The following is a 17506-nucleotide window of genomic DNA, read 5'->3' as shown; positions in this document are numbered from 1 at the left end:
TCAGGAGAGGTAAGAGCACAAGCGATGCAATTGGATTAAGGGTGAGCCGCGAAAGGTTTATAGAAAAGGAAAGAAGTGTACGTTGTATTTTTTTTCTTTTTTAATCTAGAAAAGGCTTTTGACCGCGTGAATTGAGAATTGTTGTTGGAAGTTCTAAAGAAGGGTGAGTTGGAATGGAAAGATCGAAGACTCTTAAGAAACTTATATATAAACCAACAAGTAAGTGTTAGAATAGGGGAAGGAATGAAAAAGAAGATTGCAATTGGAAAAGGAGTTCGACAGGGATGCTGTCTCTGCCAGCATTGTTTAATAACTATCTAGAAGAGATAGTGAAAAAAAGCCTACAAACCGAAGATGGCATTTGAGTAGCAGGTATAATGAAGAGAAATTATATTGTATTCTGTTTGCAGATGTTATGGCGCTTGTTGTGGAATCTGACGAGAAAATCAATAAGATATTAGAAAACATGAGGAAGGGCTGTGAAGAATATGGGATGAAAATAAATGTTAGAAAGACAAAAGCCATGATGATTGGAACGAAACTATCGGTATCAAATAAAACAAATAGAAGGGGAGAAAATAGAACAGGTGACTAGTTTTCCGTACCTAGATAGTATTATTAGTAATGATACTAAGTGTGAACGTTAAATAAAAGAAAGAACAGAATGACGAAAAAGCCTTTAGGAGGAACTAGTGTTGTAAAGGCCTGAAAAAAAAAAAACGGAAATTTTGGGTAAAAAAGTTTTTTACCGTTTTTTCCCGAGCTTGGAAAAAAACGGAAAAATTGGGAAAAATTAAAATTTTCGAATATTTTACTACATTATGCTTTTAAAATGAAAACTATTTTATATTTACTAGTTTACAGTTAAGATCATTGCGTAGTTATGTTTCTTGTATTAGCATACGGAAATTTTGTGGCAACAAATATATTTGTGCCACTCTTTTAAAGTTAGCACCGTGATAGAATGGAATTATGGCTACAAAAGATCCTAAAATATAATCCTAGTTAGATTAATTAATATAGACGCATTTAAATTATCTTAAGTATTCTTATAAAGTTACCGTTTTATAGCAGGGAAGTGTTAAATAACAGACCTAGAATCATTTTAGTTTATACTAGTATGTTAAAATCAAATATATATTTTATGGAGATACGTATTGTCTTTGTGCTATATAAAATTTCCGGAAATTTTGAACTCATTAGAAAAAGTCTTTTGTTCGGAAATATTGGTAAAACCCGGAAAATATAATTTAAATACTAATTCTTCACCTGATACTAATCTTATTTGTGCAGTAACGTGTTACCATTATATATACAACGTATTTCGCTAGCAGGAAAAATACTTAAAGCAACAGGTTTTAATATTACTTTTTAGTTTTCTGATTTCTGGTAAAAATTCCTCTTTATTATTTGTATATTTTTCGAACAACTCAAAAAGAGAAATGATCTTATTTACATATACACACATACACGGCACAAGTGCGTAAATTTGAGCAGCGACCAATATATTAAAGAATTTAACATGTGAAATTTCCGTTCCTTATTATTAAAGACTAACAGAATACCCGTTCTTTGCAAGGGGAGATTAAGTTTTATTTTGGGTATAAAGGGCACCAAAACTGTCACCAATGAACTTAGGGACCCCCAAAACTATGAATTCGACACTAGTATCGGTCATTTTCAATTACTTTTACATGTCACTTTTCCCTTTTAGAAGTAACTAATGGCTGTTGAATTTGGATTTAAACGGCATCGGAAATGTCACTGTTCATCTCAGCGGCCCTGAAAACTATGGATTCGCACTAATATCGATCATTTTGTATCATTTTTATGTATCTCCCTCCTCCCCCACTTTGCGGGGATATATTTGGATTTAAACGCCATCGAAAGTGTCACTGTTCACCTCAGTGACCCCGAAAACTATGGATTCGAAACTGATATCGGCTATTTTCGATCATTTTTATATATCTCTTCTCCCTCCCCTAACTTGCGGGCCTGAATTTTTATTTAAACAGCATCAGATGTGTTACTGTTCATCTCAGCAACCACGAAAACTATGGATTTTACACTAATATCGGTCATTTTTGATCATTTTATGTATCTTCCTTTTCTTCCCCCAAGTCGCAGTGCTGAATTTGAATTTAAGCTTCATCCGAAATGTCACTGTTCATCTCAGCAACTCCGAAAACTATGAGTTCGACACTAAGATCAGTAATTTTCAATATATATCCACACTTCCTTCCTCCAAGTTGCACTTTCAAAGTGAAATGGTAAAATCCATCCCAAGCCCGAACCTCATCTATGTTGAAAATTTTTATCGAGATCAATCTGGTGGTTCAAGAGTTGTTAAGTTACAAATATAGTCACTGTTATTTTATATGCGTAAATAATTTGTTGCATTAGAAAACAGGTATTTGTTTACATACAAAATATTGTACATGTATTTTGAATATTAAATAATAGTAATTATATGTCTTAGTACATGAGTATTAGTGAAATTTGCCTACTGCTCTTTCCTTTAAGAAGCAATTTGGTTAAAATTAACAAAATTTCACCAGATCAAAGAGCACATTAAGAACTCAGTTTCATTCAAGAGCCCTATTTGTGTTGCAACAGAAACGCTTCATGATGGTAGATGTGTATACAATCGTAAAATTTCTGTAATTAATGCACAACCAGAAGTAAACGTCTAAAAGACATATAAAGGAAATGAGTGCAGACTATTAATTTTCGCGAATAATTACAACAGTGTTATTTTCGAATGCTCCTTTTTTTAAATATTCACAATATTGAAATTTCTCAACTTATATTTTTCACGGTTCGAAAAGAAAAACGGTTCCATTACTAGTAAAACTAACCTAATACAAAGATTTTTGTTATTTTCCCAATTTTTCTGGAAAGAAACCGGAAAAAACGGTTTTTTACCAGACGGTTCAAAATTTCCGGAAATTTTACATTAGAAGGAACAAAGCATTATTTTATGGGACCTTGAATAAAAGGTTGAGAAAAAGATTCATAAAATTCTTCGTGTGGAGTATTGTTCTGTATGAGTCAAAAAACATGAACATTACTCAGAAATGATGGAGAACGACTGGAAGCTTTCGAAATGTGAGTGTGAAGGAAAATGAAGAGAATTAGATGGGTCGAGCAGGAAACGAATGAGAGGGCGTTAGAAATGGTGGGGGAGAAAAGAACAATTTTATACATTACTAAGAAGAGGGAGAGTAACTGGTTGGGACATTGGCTACGAAGAAACTGTATCATGAGGGACGTGCTAGATGGTATGGTGGTAGGAAAGAGAGAGGGAGGGCGAAGGAGACAACTAATGGACGGATTCAAAACAGAAAAGTCATACGCGAAAACAAAGAGGTTAACGGAAGACCGTGGAGCATAGAAACTTCTCAGTTGCGGAAAGTACCTACCAATACTGGCAGAATATATATGATGATCTCATCCATGGAACCAATGTTATGCCACCAGTCGCTTGCATCCGAACGCCAGCAGCCAGAAGGTTCCCATATTGAAGGAATTCGAACAGTGTTTAGGGCTCATAGTATTCTATCATTAACGGAGGAGTGTCCGGCGTCTACTAGCGATCTTCATGCATGAAAGGCTATGCAGGTGATGTTGTTTAAGCTGATCTCCACAAGCTGGACAGTGATAAGGCTCCAAGCTCTTTGTTGCAGCTCAGTGCGCGTCTGAATCCTGTTTTTTTTTTTTTTTTTTTTTTTTTTTTTTTTTTTTTTTTTTTTTTTTTTTTTTTCGATGCTGACAAGGCGAGGGACAAATTTCGCTGCAATTCGTCTCATGTTCAGTTCATCGGATAGAATTCGTTGACATGTACCGTATGACAGTCCAAGTCTGTTACAAACATCGTGAATTGTCTGCCTCCTGTCTTCGTGAATCACATCCAAGGTTGGCAAAAACCATGGTTTTTATTTAAAAAAAACAACAAAAAACCAGGTTTTTTTGGGTTTAAACCAGGTTTTCTTGGTTTAAATAATTTGCTCCATGTATTTATATCACATATGGACAGAAATTAGCTTGTTTCGCCTTGATGTTAGTATGCAACAACCGAGTTATGCTGGAAGGGGTCACATAAGCTTAAAGCGGAATCCAAACCGCTTCTCGGCTTACATCCAAGAGAAATTGTCCTCCATTTGAACTCGAAACCGGAACTAATTGGCCACAAATGCGATACGTCTGCCGACTCACTCACGAAGGACTCCTGATAAAAATACGTTGACTGATCTTTACATATTTGTTAATATAATCGTCAAGAGTCATTAGGACAAAAGGACAAAAAGATAAACAATTGCACAAGTGGAACCATCATACAGAATTACATATGGACAATTTCAAAGTACTACAGAGTGCAGAAGAACTAATTTAGTCCAAGTCAGTTCACTACGACTTTTATTAGTCCAAGTTAAAGAAATATAACAACTTACTTTGCATATCAGTAAGAAAAGTGAATAAAGATACGAATTATTTGAGTCCACTTTGGCTTTGACCCATTTATACATAAATAGTTACCAAAGATTCTTATTTCAATAATTGCCTCTCGTGAGGTTTGTATGACCCCCCCCCCCCCCAAAAAAAGAACGTCAATTTAATGTATTTTATCAATAGTAAACATTATTAAAACGAAACAATATTTAGAATTTTCCTTTGGTTGCATAACAATAATAAACTAAAAAAAAAAAAAAAAAAAAAAAACGACCATAAAGTTATAAAAAAGTTGCTTTTGTAATATAATCTCTTTGAGTAAAGAATGGGGAATTTAGGTCTGAATATAGTACGAATAATATATGGGAGTGAAACGTGATAACCCACAAATGTGTGTTCATCAAGATTTTACGAATAGTTACACTTTTACGAACATTTTTCGTTTTTTGGTTTAAACCAGTTGGTTTTTTTGAAAAAACCAGCTGGTTTAAACCAGCCAACCCTGATCACATCACACATTTTCATGATCATTTCTGGTGTTGTGCATGTTTACGGTTTACCAGAATGTTTGTCATCTTCCACAGATTCGCGGACTTCTTTGAAACGCTCGATCCACTCAAATGTTCTTGTTTGACTCAGTGCACTCTCACCAAATGCCTCTTTCAGCATGCGGTGGGCTTTGGCCGAGGTTTTCTTTAACTTGGCACAGAACTTGATACAAATATGTTGCTTCTTAACGTCAGCCATTTGACAAATCACAGAAGCACTGAGACACCTCCTCACACGCACAACTACAACTCACAACTGAATGCGGCAAAGATGACGCAACTTCATAATGCAATAGCCAATACATGAACCTCGAGACATCCAGCGGCGGAATATCGTACTGATACTGGTTTGAAAGTGTCGAAACTGCCAAAAATGAAATATAGAGCATATCTTAAAGGGATAAAAGCCAAGGAGATTTATGAAAAGGTGAAAGCTGTTTATAGTATGTCCCCAATCTTAAGCACCATTAAAACATGGAAGAGACAGCTGATAGGTGGACGAATGAGTTTGGAGAACGAACTGAGAAATGAGAGCCCTACCTTGTTCAGCGATTTTGGGGGTAGCAAGAGCGTTATTCTTGCTGTTTACCTAACTTATGGGTACAGTGTGACTCATACATATTACAGGGATCTGATGGAAAAACTTCGCGATGCCCTGAAGAGCCATGACATCCTCACCAAAGATGTTCGCCTCTTAGTGAACAATGCTCCCACTCACAAAGCACTGAAAACCATAAATTTTGTGATAAATTTCAGCTATCAATTACTATTCCATCATATTCTTCTGACCTTGCATTGTCAACTTCCTGTTTCCCAGAATGAAGTAATTGCTGAAAGGAAGGCGTTTTTCTTTAGATGTGAAGTCATTTTCAACGTAGAGCACTTTTGCTGGACACTTTGACAAGTTTTACAATGAAGGGCTGTTCAATCTGAAAGACTGGTTGCAGAAATGTGTTACTTTGAGCGGTGACTATGTGGAAAACGAATAATAACAATATGTGTGAAGTTCACCCTTCTACCGTAAACCTCTTCATAGTAAGGACAAAAAGTTATTGACCGACCCTCGTATTTCGTTCGCTAAAGTCTTAAGTAACAGTTGTTAGGGTGATTGGACTTTTCGGGAAAAATCTGACATCTCAATACAAGATTTGGAACATAAGGTGAATAAATGTATCGTTTACTTACGAACCTACATGTACAGAATGTAAAGTTCAAACTATGTGAGAGCAGCATCTCCATACACATACCCATGTTCAAACGGAATTCTTAGAAGTGTAGTACTGCACTACCTGATAGGTATTCATTCAAGTAAATATATAATCACCAGCAATATCGAACGGTCACATAAACAACTATCATTTTCTCTATCATAGTTCGTCTATTCTTAAAATAAAAGGATACACAACATTCCGTCAATATTTAAACAATATAACGTATCACTAGATGTACAAGTACATTCTCCTTGTGAAATCTCTGTAGCATACATGACTTTCACCTCCTTTGCAGAAATGAGTCGTAATACAGCAAGCCACTTACTGTCAATCAAGACTGCCAAAGTCGTTCGCTGAAATCTCAATAGTTGAACATCGCAGGCAACACTGTAACCTGGAAATGTACAAACATAATAATTTGTTATAATTATTTTAGACTGCACTATAATCAAATAATACGACTAAATCGGTTTCAGATGGTAAACACCTTGAAAACATAAATCTCACCTGACAAAGAAATTTTATTAAATTCTAATGTACAAGAAAAATTGTCAAAAATTACCAAGTCAAATTCTGTACACAGATCTTTACATCAATAAATCTCCTTAAGACCCTTAATTAAACATCGTAACTCTCAGAATATATACATTACCATTACCTGATTCACACTACTGATTAAGACAGTGACTCTCAACTTCATTTGACTGGTGATGCACCGCCCATGACATCGCGACACGGTTAGGTTAAGTAGAAGCAGTCTGCGGACAGTTGAACACACTTTTATTAGACTGGCTGAGGGACGTCACGTGACCTGATCACGTGGTATGACGTCATGGGGTTAATGGTTTCTTGGTTCTGGCAGAGCTACCTTGGCCTATCCCCTTAAATTTTGGAACTGCCAAATTTAAAAATTTGGTATGGTAGCACAGGCTCAGTGTATGTACCTCTGTAAGTTTGGAATGGTCCATCTCGTCTTCTTTCATGGGTAAAAACTTTCAAAATTGTAAATTTCGCACGTCTTTCACCTATTTATCCTCTCCGCTGAGCGATTACTACCTTATATGGTTACATGGGTGTATACAGGGGTCCATTCTCTTTCATATGTACATTGATGCTGCCGTCTTAAAATTTAGGAGAGGTACATAGGATCAACCCCTTAATTTAGGAATTGTCAAAAAAAAAAAAAAATTGGTAAATGATAAGAAGGACCCAAATATATACCACTGTAAATTTGGGTGCTCTATCTTGTTCTCTTTTATGGGCATAGAATTGCCAAAGATTTCAAATTTGAAGGTTTTGACCTAGTTTATACCCTTTGGTGAAAGTTTATCATGTTATATGGTTACACAGCTGAGTATAGGAGTTCATTTTCTTTTATAAGACATAGGTACATAGATGTACTCCTCTAAATTTTGGGTGGAGTACATTGGCCCACTACTTAAATTTGGGAACTGTCAAAAAACAAAATTTAATAAATGTTCTCTAGAACTCATATATATACTTGGTTGGTCTGCTTATCCCCTTCTGTGGATAAAAAAAAAAAATATTAGTCTTGTCACGTGATAGGTTATTGATCTAATTTATCCTCTTTGATAAGCTTTATTACATAATGTGATTATAACTAAAACAAACCAACCACTTGGCAAAACGGCCCGATTTGTGGGCCTGAGCCGCTCCACGCCATCTATTAGCGACTGGTTGAACTACGTTCAGCCTAGCGACGAACACGTGGTCAGCGTGCCGTGTCGCCCTGTCGCTAACCGGTGTATCGGGAGCTTTCTACACCTAGTGGCCGTCACGTTTTTTATTCACGTAACTCCCCAGTTTGCCTCACGACACTGGGTGGACGCCGAAAATTGTGGAATCACCGGCAAGGAATCGAACCCGGGACCACGCGGACATGACTCCAACGCTCTAACTACTAGACTACGATGTCTCATAATGTGAGTATGTGTGTGAATATACGGACAGGACATAGGGATCATGGAGCACTCTTCTTAAATTTTAAGAAGATACATAGGACCAACTTTTTAAATGAAGTATCCTCAAAAAAAAAAAAAAAAAAAAAAAAAAAAAAGTTCTCGACATTAATACCAACTTTTGTAATATTGGTTATGTTCGCTTTCCTCAAAAAAAAAGGAAAAAAACATGCAGAGGCAACATGTGATATTATTTTGGCAAGAAAATTTGAATTAGTTACGTTTTCTGTAATTTTAAATGTTGAATGATAATATTCATGAACATTCAAACGAACATTTTGTTTTCTAGGTGTGAAAGAATTTTCAAATTTAAAATTTCTACTAAAATTTATCAAACAAAGCTTTTCAAATTAAAAGTATTCCCAACCAAACTTTCAAACAAAATTTTCGATGTAAAATATTTTAAACTAAAAAGTTTCAAACCAAAATTTTTAAACTAAAAAAATCTTAAACAAAATTCTCAAACGAAAATGTTAGAAACAAAATTGAAAAATCAATCAGTGACCGAAAAATTTTCTTTGAAACGTTTTAAAAATTTTAAAGATTTGAAAACTGATCAGCCAAGAACAATTTTCCACTGTTGAGTCAATCAGATTGTACGAAGAATAACTCCATGTTTGACGGTTAACCGTCAAACTTTATCCGGTTTTCATTTATTCAATTAAGAAATAAATGGTTTTCAATTCTGCGACTATATCTATGATCTCAGACTATGCGTTATGACTGTAAAATCAAAAGATTTAAAGTATTCCATTCAGATTGTACCAATGACAATAGACTCTAAAAATTTCAATTTTTCAGTTAGTTCAAAAAATAAACAAATAAATAAATATATAAAATAAACGAAAATTTTCGAACTAAAAACTTAAAATAATTTTTAAAATAAAAATTTTCAAATTTAAACAAAAAATTTTTAACTTTTTTTGGTTGTTTCAAACCAAAATTTTTAAAACAAAAATTTTCAATCTAATATTTTCAAACTAAAAAATTTTAAACAATACTCAATATTCAATAAAAAGCTTTTAAGTGAGACTGCTGTTCGCTCTTCGTTATGATCACGTGATCCTGAATTCTATGCCGACGGAATGAAACGACTTGTTTATCGTTGGCGCAAATGTATTGTAGTAAATGGCAAGACTATATAAAAAAATGAGTACACAATCTTGTTGAGAACTGTATAAGCTTTCATTGGATACTACATACTTGGCTCTGTTATTTGTAGTTTTTTTATGACCCTGGAGGCAAAAATTATCAGCATCCTCTGGTACGTTGGAAGAGTGAAACTAAGAAATTAGAATAAAGCACAGTATCTTATTTTTCTAACAAAAGTATTTAAAAATAAAATAACAAAGAAAAACAAAAATATTACCTATACCACTCTCCGCAAATGCAGCATCTATCAAATTAACAGCGATTTCTGGTTCTATCTTAAGTTCTGCAATGACAAAGATCTGGATACTTCTTGATGCCATTAGAAGCAATATTCGGCTTCCATCTTCGGAATATATTAATCTGAAATTAAGATCAGTTTCAAGTCTTAAAAGAATATAGTAAAATTTAAAAAGAAAAAGTGCTTTTGCTCTATTTATTTGTCGTTTAATGTCCCTTTCCAGCATCAAGGGACAGGGTACATGGTGAAAATTTATATTCTCCCGAATTTATAGATATGCACATAATGTCATTCGAAAGCCTGATCCATGAATCTGAGATAATTAGGATACAAGAAGCAGTTTACTGAAGTGAATTTTCTTTACGTATATTTTTTTTGCTTTTCCAAACGTCAATATTTTATAAATATTGTTCGTTTTCTTCAAAAACCTTCATACCTACTAACCGGACTTAAGACACTTTTGGCAAATATACAGCCTAGGACATACATAAAAGTAGTAAATATTTCACGGTGGCTCAGTGTTAGAGCGTCCATCTCTTGTACAAGGAGTTCTTGTTTCGATTTCAGGTCGTTAATGGTGGACAACATCGCATCCGTGGATTTTCTCGGGGATTTCAGATTTCATGATACATTTTCATGAAGTATCCGTCTCTAGCCTCAAGGGTGTATGCATGGGACATAAAACAAACTAGAATTGTCAAACTAGTGTAAGAACTAGTGGTGATCTGTAAACTGAGATATTTCGCTGAACCTCATTATCAAGTGATGGGTGTTGGCGAGATAACCATCACAATGTGTGAAACATGAGTACAGATATCTGTTGATAGTAAATGTAACTTAAGCTTCAACTGTACAGCGTGAGAGTCCTGGAATCAGAAACTAAACAATGAATCACAAGTTAAATTCATTACCAAGTAAAATACAACTGTTGTATCCCAGCATAAAATCTAGTGAGACTTAATTTTCCTCTTGTGATGAGTAATGGAGTTCTATTAAATTTGGAATTATCATCGGTGGAATGTGTGAAATAATACAACCCTTGGTATCAGGAACCAACCATTATATATTTTTTAATAACTGATACCTATACAGCTAATTATATATATATATATATATATATATATATATATATATATATATATATTAAATTAAAGGTTCTGAAATGTTTAATTATATACATTTGTATATAACATTTGCTTTATTTGTTTTGCTTTAGTTTGAAATTTACCCAAAGTCTGGAGACTTGTGTGGTATTTATTTATTTATATACTTTTTTTTTTTAAATCGTTCTTTGGAACGTGTGGTAGCTTGATCTGTTTGAAAGTTGAGTGTATAAATGCAGCCCTTGCTTGTGAGGAAAGGATCACTCTCTTCTTGACCATTGCCTTTGAAATATCTTCCGAAGAAACTTATCAGTCTGTGCCTCCTATAATGAAGAGACTCAGGAATGGATCTACCTTCCTAACCGCACTTACAGAATAAGTAGCCGGTTCTGAGATAATTCTAAATAGCTAAACCACACCTAGATTCTATCATAAGCTGTTGTGAAAGTAAGAGGTTTGTTGAAAACGTTGAAATAATCGTTATACATATTAACCCTGTCTGATCTATGCAGAGCTTGTAAGAAAGAAATATCTGCTAACAATCTAAAGGAAACGATTTTTGTACTGGTGGATGTGAAAATTACTTCCATGCAAAGTGTTAGGGGTGTTCGGAATTGAGATTTCAATTCCGGAATTCGGAATGTCGATAATTCCGGAATTTTTCGGAATTCCGTTTTTCGGAATCTCGGAATTCCGAAATTTAGTATCGTGTTCTGGATTCCGGAATTCCGATCTTCCGAAATTTCAGATCTTGTTTCGAGATTCCGGAATTCCGAACTTCCGATATTTGCGATGAAGTTCCGGAATTCCGATTTTCCGAAATCAAATCTGTTAGAGGCTTTATATTTTAGTATAGATATGTGGGAAATACCAACTGAAAATGTTCGTTGTGTAACAACAGTAGTGCCAATATTGTAAAGGCCATTGTTGACTTGAGCGATTTCCAACATTTGAGTTGTTTCGGCCATACTTTGAGTATTAGAGTAAACAAAGCCCTTGAGCTACAGGGACCTTCGGAAACAGACAAATTATGAGTCAAAGCAGGAAAATGAGACATGCGCTGCAAGAAGAGTAAGATGCATTAGGCCTTCTGCGTAAAATACTTCCGTCATGCACGCCAACAAGATGATTGTTTACTTTCCTTTTGATGCTGGTAGTTTTAACACGCCAAGAAGAAATAGCAAAAGCTCTGTCTCAAACAATATATAAAAATCTTATCCTTCAGAACGAAGAAACAGAATTATTAACTATGATTATTAATTAGAATTACAGTGAAACCTCTACTAACGGACACCTCTATAAAGCGGACACCTCCCATAATGGACATATTTTGTAATCCCTAAACGCTGTAATAGGAAAAAACATATGGTCAACCCTCTCTAAAGCGGACACTCTCTAGTACGAACACGGACACTCTTTTCTGTCTTTTATAGGTATTATTTACCTCCGTATTACGGACACTTTCTTTAGAGGCAGGTTGGAAAGTGTAGGAAAAATACATTTTTAGTAATTCATACATGTGTCACCAAGGAAGCAATGTGACAACATTTTGCCCCCTCGATTGTCTGCTCAGCAACCCAGACAAAACGTCTCTGTTTAACAACACTTATGTCCTTTTCTTTTATCCCACTCCCACCCAAGCTGTTTTAGACACAAAAGTTATTTACAGTTGCCTGTCGTTTGGGATGAGACGTTATGCTATTGTCCCGTTGGAATCTCTAACCAACCAGAAGGCAAGTTTAGTATTTTTTTTCCCGCAGATATGCATATTGTTCCAAAAAGGACACTCTGGACTGCAATTAACCCACAAATTAAAGCGACATACTGAAGACGTACAAAGTAGTGATAAGTGTAAGTGCAGAGAGCTATAACATCTTATTTACATGTTGTGCCTCGAACATAGAGTATTAGATGGCGGAGAATAATGCAGGTACAGTAACATTTCTGTAATATTCGTAAATACATGATTCAATATTTTTTCTAATTGAATATTACTTTGTTTACTAACTGACGTATGAAAATATTGAAACCTCTTTAAGGCGGACACCTCTCTATAGCGGACAATTTTTGATTCCCCACGGCTGTCCGCTTTAGAGAGGTTTCACTGTATTAACTATTATCGTCCTTACAAATGCTTTGTGACAGTATGTCAGCAGAAACATCTGTTACAGCGTCGGACATATGGCCATCATATGAACAAATTTCAAAAGATTTTCAAGTCGAAGAATCTCAACTGATAGACGATATATCATAACAAGATGAACCAAGTACGCAGGAAACACATCTTTTATTCTATGACTTTTTGACTGAAGAGGGAGATAGTGAACAGATCTTAGAAGCAGCCTCAAAGAAGATGAAAGAAGCATGAAAATGGAAATTTTGTCTCTTCTGAAATCGCGATTCGAGAAGGATGAAAGAAGCAGAATTCTGTAGAAAATTTGTGCTTTCTTAGATCTCAGGTTTAAAGAAGATAATTTGGGTAAAAATATTGAGATAACAAAAGGTAGAGTACTGTATAAGTTGAGACTTATTCCAGCAGGAAATCCTAAAAAAGATAATCGAGGGAATGTTGGTACTAAAAGATTAGACAGTTGCCTAAAACGAAGGACATTTGGTGACAGGATAAAGAAGGCAGTCACATAGAATAATTGAACCTGTACCTAAGCCTTAAGGATGCAGATTTGGAGGAAGAGCCACTACTTTGGTGGAATAATCATTCCCACCATCTTTCAAGATTAACAAAATTAGCGAGAAAATATTTGTGTACACAAATAATCTTACCGCTGTGCATGCTGGGCAGTTAATATTTCTGTCCATGAACAAAGCTATTGTCCCAAAAACATTTTAAAATACTATTGAATATAAGCTAAATTTTCTCATTGTTTCACATTTCTGGCTTAGTATAACAGGGGATTCATAAATCAACACGAAGTACAGACTCCGACATAATTATTCTAACATAAACATGTTTACTAGATTTATCATTTCTATAGGTATGCAAAGAAAGTAGACAAAATTACAACTGCTAAAAATAAATTTGAGTCTTCTACTAAATATATAAACTCATGAAAAGCATCGGATACTTATTTCCACTACCAGAAAGGATGAAAATAGTTTGTTTACATCTGGATATCAGCATTCAACAGAGAACAGCTAGTAATTAGTTATGTTCCCCTTTCTATGGATTACTACGATAATTTTTTAACATGACTGTACTTTTTTGTGCTGACTGCAGAGTTCATATTTCTCCACTCTGAAGAAGTTCTTTCAGATGGTCCTTACTTCTAATGTGATGTTTCCTAACACGATCTTCGAGCTCGTTCGAGATGTTCTCTGTAGGATTTAAATCTGGTGATTTGGTCGGTATCTTCAAAGTGTGAGGAGTGTTATACATCATCCAAAGCCTCATAATTTCCGCAGTGTACTTTGGATCATTGTCCTGATGGAAGTAATAACCATTTCCCAATTCTAGCTTCTGTGCACTCCTCTTAAGATTGTTTTCAATAATTCTCTTGTATTCAAACTTTTCCATGATTCCTTCCATCTATGAGCACCAGTTCTCCAACGCCTGATGAAGCCATACATCCCCATACCATCACACTGTTGCCTCCATGTTTCACTGTAGCTACCATGTTCTTAGCTGTATTTGATAGCCTTCACACTGTAACACGTCCATCACCCTTGTATAAGCAGAATTTGTTTTTATCCGACCACAGAACGTGATCCCAGAATTCTGTTGGCTTCCCCTATACAGGTTAACAAATTTTAGACTCTTTTTCTGATTCACACAATTGACATATGGTTTCCTCGTAGGAAAACTGACATTGTAACCGGCACTATGTAAAACCCGTCCAACTGTTCCTGTGTGCATCACAGTGCCAGAATATTGTTCAAGGCTTCCTCTAATCTCAGATGCCGGATTCTGCTTGTTTGGCTCCTGTCTCTAGTAGTAAGTTTAGAAGGAGCGGCGTATCTCTGCTTGTTCACAACACTATTACTCTGTTTGAAGCGCTGAATGATGGAGAACACCATGATTTTGCTTCTGTTGACTGTACTATTAATTTCGGAGAGGGGTTTGTGTTGTTTGTACAGATTAATTACAACATTTCTCTCTTCGACTGTTGTCTCCTTACCTTTACACCCCATGTCACTTCTGAATGCTTAGCTTTACACTACAATTGCGAGCTGCTGTTGCGAGGCACAGTATGAAATCAACGACTGTGTGGTGGGGGCATAAAACATGCATCCAGTCATGTGTCTACTCGTTTGGAGACGTTATGTCGTCCTATAAGTGAGACTGCAGGAGAAATATAGTAGACTCTATATATTGTGTGCTAAATACATGCATTATGATATTTTAAATATAGTTTCGGAGACACATAATGGTAACGTTTATATGTTTACAAATTCAACACTACTAAGCAAATATGATGTATGTTGTTTATAATTCATACAATGTAAATAAAGTAATAATTATATTATTCCAATACTTCTGTCGGTCTCTGTATCTGTTTTTTCTTATTTTCAAAGGTACGGTAAATTTAAGCTATTGAGAAGGGCATAGCTACCAGTGTCATTATCACTGCATAGATGTATCTGTATATTATTCAAATAACATTCCCTTTGATTTCATAATGTTAATACATTATTTCAATATAATATTTCAATTAATATATTTCTTAAGTTTCATAATATTTCGTATTTAAAATGTTGTTTGTACAGCATAACATTTTCTTAGTTTTCTAGTGTTACGTATTAAATATGCGTAATATATATTGTTATTATGTTATTTGTATAACATTTCCTTATGTTTCATCATGATAAGTACTTTTTATTTTAATTTGTAGTTAATGTACATTTCCATTCTGCCTTTTACATATGTCCTAGGTAAAACTAACCAGACTGAAAACGCTATGAAAGGATAAAAGAATTTTCAAAAGTAACATTTTGTAGTAGAAATAATTTACAGATACAATCAGGTTTAATGGCATCCATCAAATATATAGGATATTATTTCTAATTTTTAAAACATTTATTCTTTTGAAAATTGTCGCGAACATAACTATCCTCTCACGAGTCGGGATCGAAGAACTGATTTTATACATCAGAGTCCGACGAAATAAAGTTTGTTCTATAACCGCGCGTACAGTGTTCAGAAAAGTATTAAAATGTTGTACAATGATAGTATTGGATTTGAGGTAATGTGTATTTTTTTAGTTTTTGTAAATTAATTGTAATAATGTATATTCTAATCTATGAAAATTTATACGAAATTTATATTGCATCAACCAACATCTTTAAACATAATAAGGTATTTTTTTGTTTGTTTATTTTATTGATCTTATGAACAGGTAGACAAACTTATAAGAGTAAGAATCCGCTATTATGTAAAGCTCTGATAGAAAAAATTACGGTAGAAACTAAAATTATAGGTTTCCTTTAAATTAAAGAAATTTGAGAGGATTAACATTCTATTGATATGGCATTTCATTATTACTTTATGTTGAAAGCTAGATTGATTGTATATTTTTCCACTGCTTTTACAAATATTAAATACAGTTATTACAAATATATTACATTGTATTTCCGAACTTCCGCAGTTCAGATCTATCATATTTTTATTTTTTCTTTATATTAACGAAAAATACATTTGACATTAAGGAAAGTTTTCATTTTGTCTATTAAAAAAGGTATCATGGTATAATTGAATTAATTTTTGTGCCATGCTATCTACAAAAATTATATAATTATGTTATAGCATTATGCAAAACCTACGTTATGAAAAACTATTTGCTATCAGCTAGTTACGGGACCGATTACGTATGAGAGCTCCGAACCACATGTTTTCGTTGAAAAGTTGTATTCCTAATACAAGAAAATAAAAACTAAGAAAACTATGAGGGAGAAGAGCTAGATGCTTTGTCTTATAAAAATGGATGTATGTTTGTTCCAGCATAATTCTGGAACACCTGAAGCAATTTCAACCAAACTTGGTACACATATGACTAAACTAACTAACTAATTCTATGGCCTATGGAACCCGGAGGTTCAATGCCGCGTTCACAAAAGCTCTCCACTGACTTCTATCCTTAGCTAACTGCATCCAGTTTCTACTTTGTATTCCTATCTCTGCGAGATCCACCTTAATAGTGTCCTCCCATCTGCGCCTAAGTCTTCCTAATGGTCGTTTTCCGATTGGTCTTCCAGTCAAGATTTTGAAAGCGTTTCTACTTTCTACCATTCTAGCTACATGACCTGCCCACCTAAGCCTCCTAGACTTGACGACCCTAACAATGTTGGGTAGACCATATAAACTATGTAGTTCCTCGTTATGAAGTTTCCGCCATTCCCCATTCCCATTCCTCTTGGGTCCGAATATTCGTCTCACGATCTTGTTCTCAAATACTTTCAGAACAACAGGGATGATTATCGATTTATATATTTTAAGCTTCAAATTCCTCCACAGAATTCGCGAGGACAAGAGACTTTGCGCCGAATAGTAACACGAATTCCCTGCTTTTAGTCGACATTTAATGTCTTCGTGAATATGATTTTCCTCGGTTAATATTGATCCTAGATATTTGAAACTATCCACTTTATCAAAAGTATTATTTAATATTTTAACGCATCCACAATTTTCCGTATTACGGTCCCGACACACTTCCATGTATTTAGTTTTCTCTGCATTTACTTCTAAATCAATGTCCCTGTAAGCGTTTAATAAGATCTCTGCATTTCTTTCTATTGTTCTCTTATCATCCTCTATTAAATTTACATCATCAGCATATGCCATAACCTGGTGAATACCGTTTAACTGTAGGCCCTG

At 34.6% G+C, this 17506-nt stretch overlaps 1 protein-coding gene across 1 annotated transcript in view; it reads right to left on the bottom strand.

The window, feature by feature from the left end:
- LOC145679799 (uncharacterized) overlaps positions 1 to 17506 on the bottom strand; it is a 65425-nt gene that overhangs the window by 18646 nt on the left and 29273 nt on the right. Inside the window, exons 2-3 of the mRNA XM_081750339.1 lie at positions 9557 to 9699; positions 6399 to 6602 (exon numbers count right to left, since the gene is read on the bottom strand). Coding sequence (XP_081606465.1) covers positions 6399 to 6602; positions 9557 to 9699 — 347 coding nt within the window. The remainder of the gene's footprint in view (positions 1 to 6398; positions 6603 to 9556; positions 9700 to 17506) is intronic.

The sequence above is a fragment of the Thermobia domestica genome, chromosome 2 (assembly GCF_964235325.1).
Source record: "Thermobia domestica chromosome 2, izTheDome1.hap1.1, whole genome shotgun sequence".
Classification (NCBI taxonomy): Eukaryota; Metazoa; Arthropoda; class Insecta; order Zygentoma; family Lepismatidae; genus Thermobia; species Thermobia domestica.
Note: the sequence above shows the minus strand (reverse complement) of the source record. Positions and strands in the feature narration are given on the sequence as shown.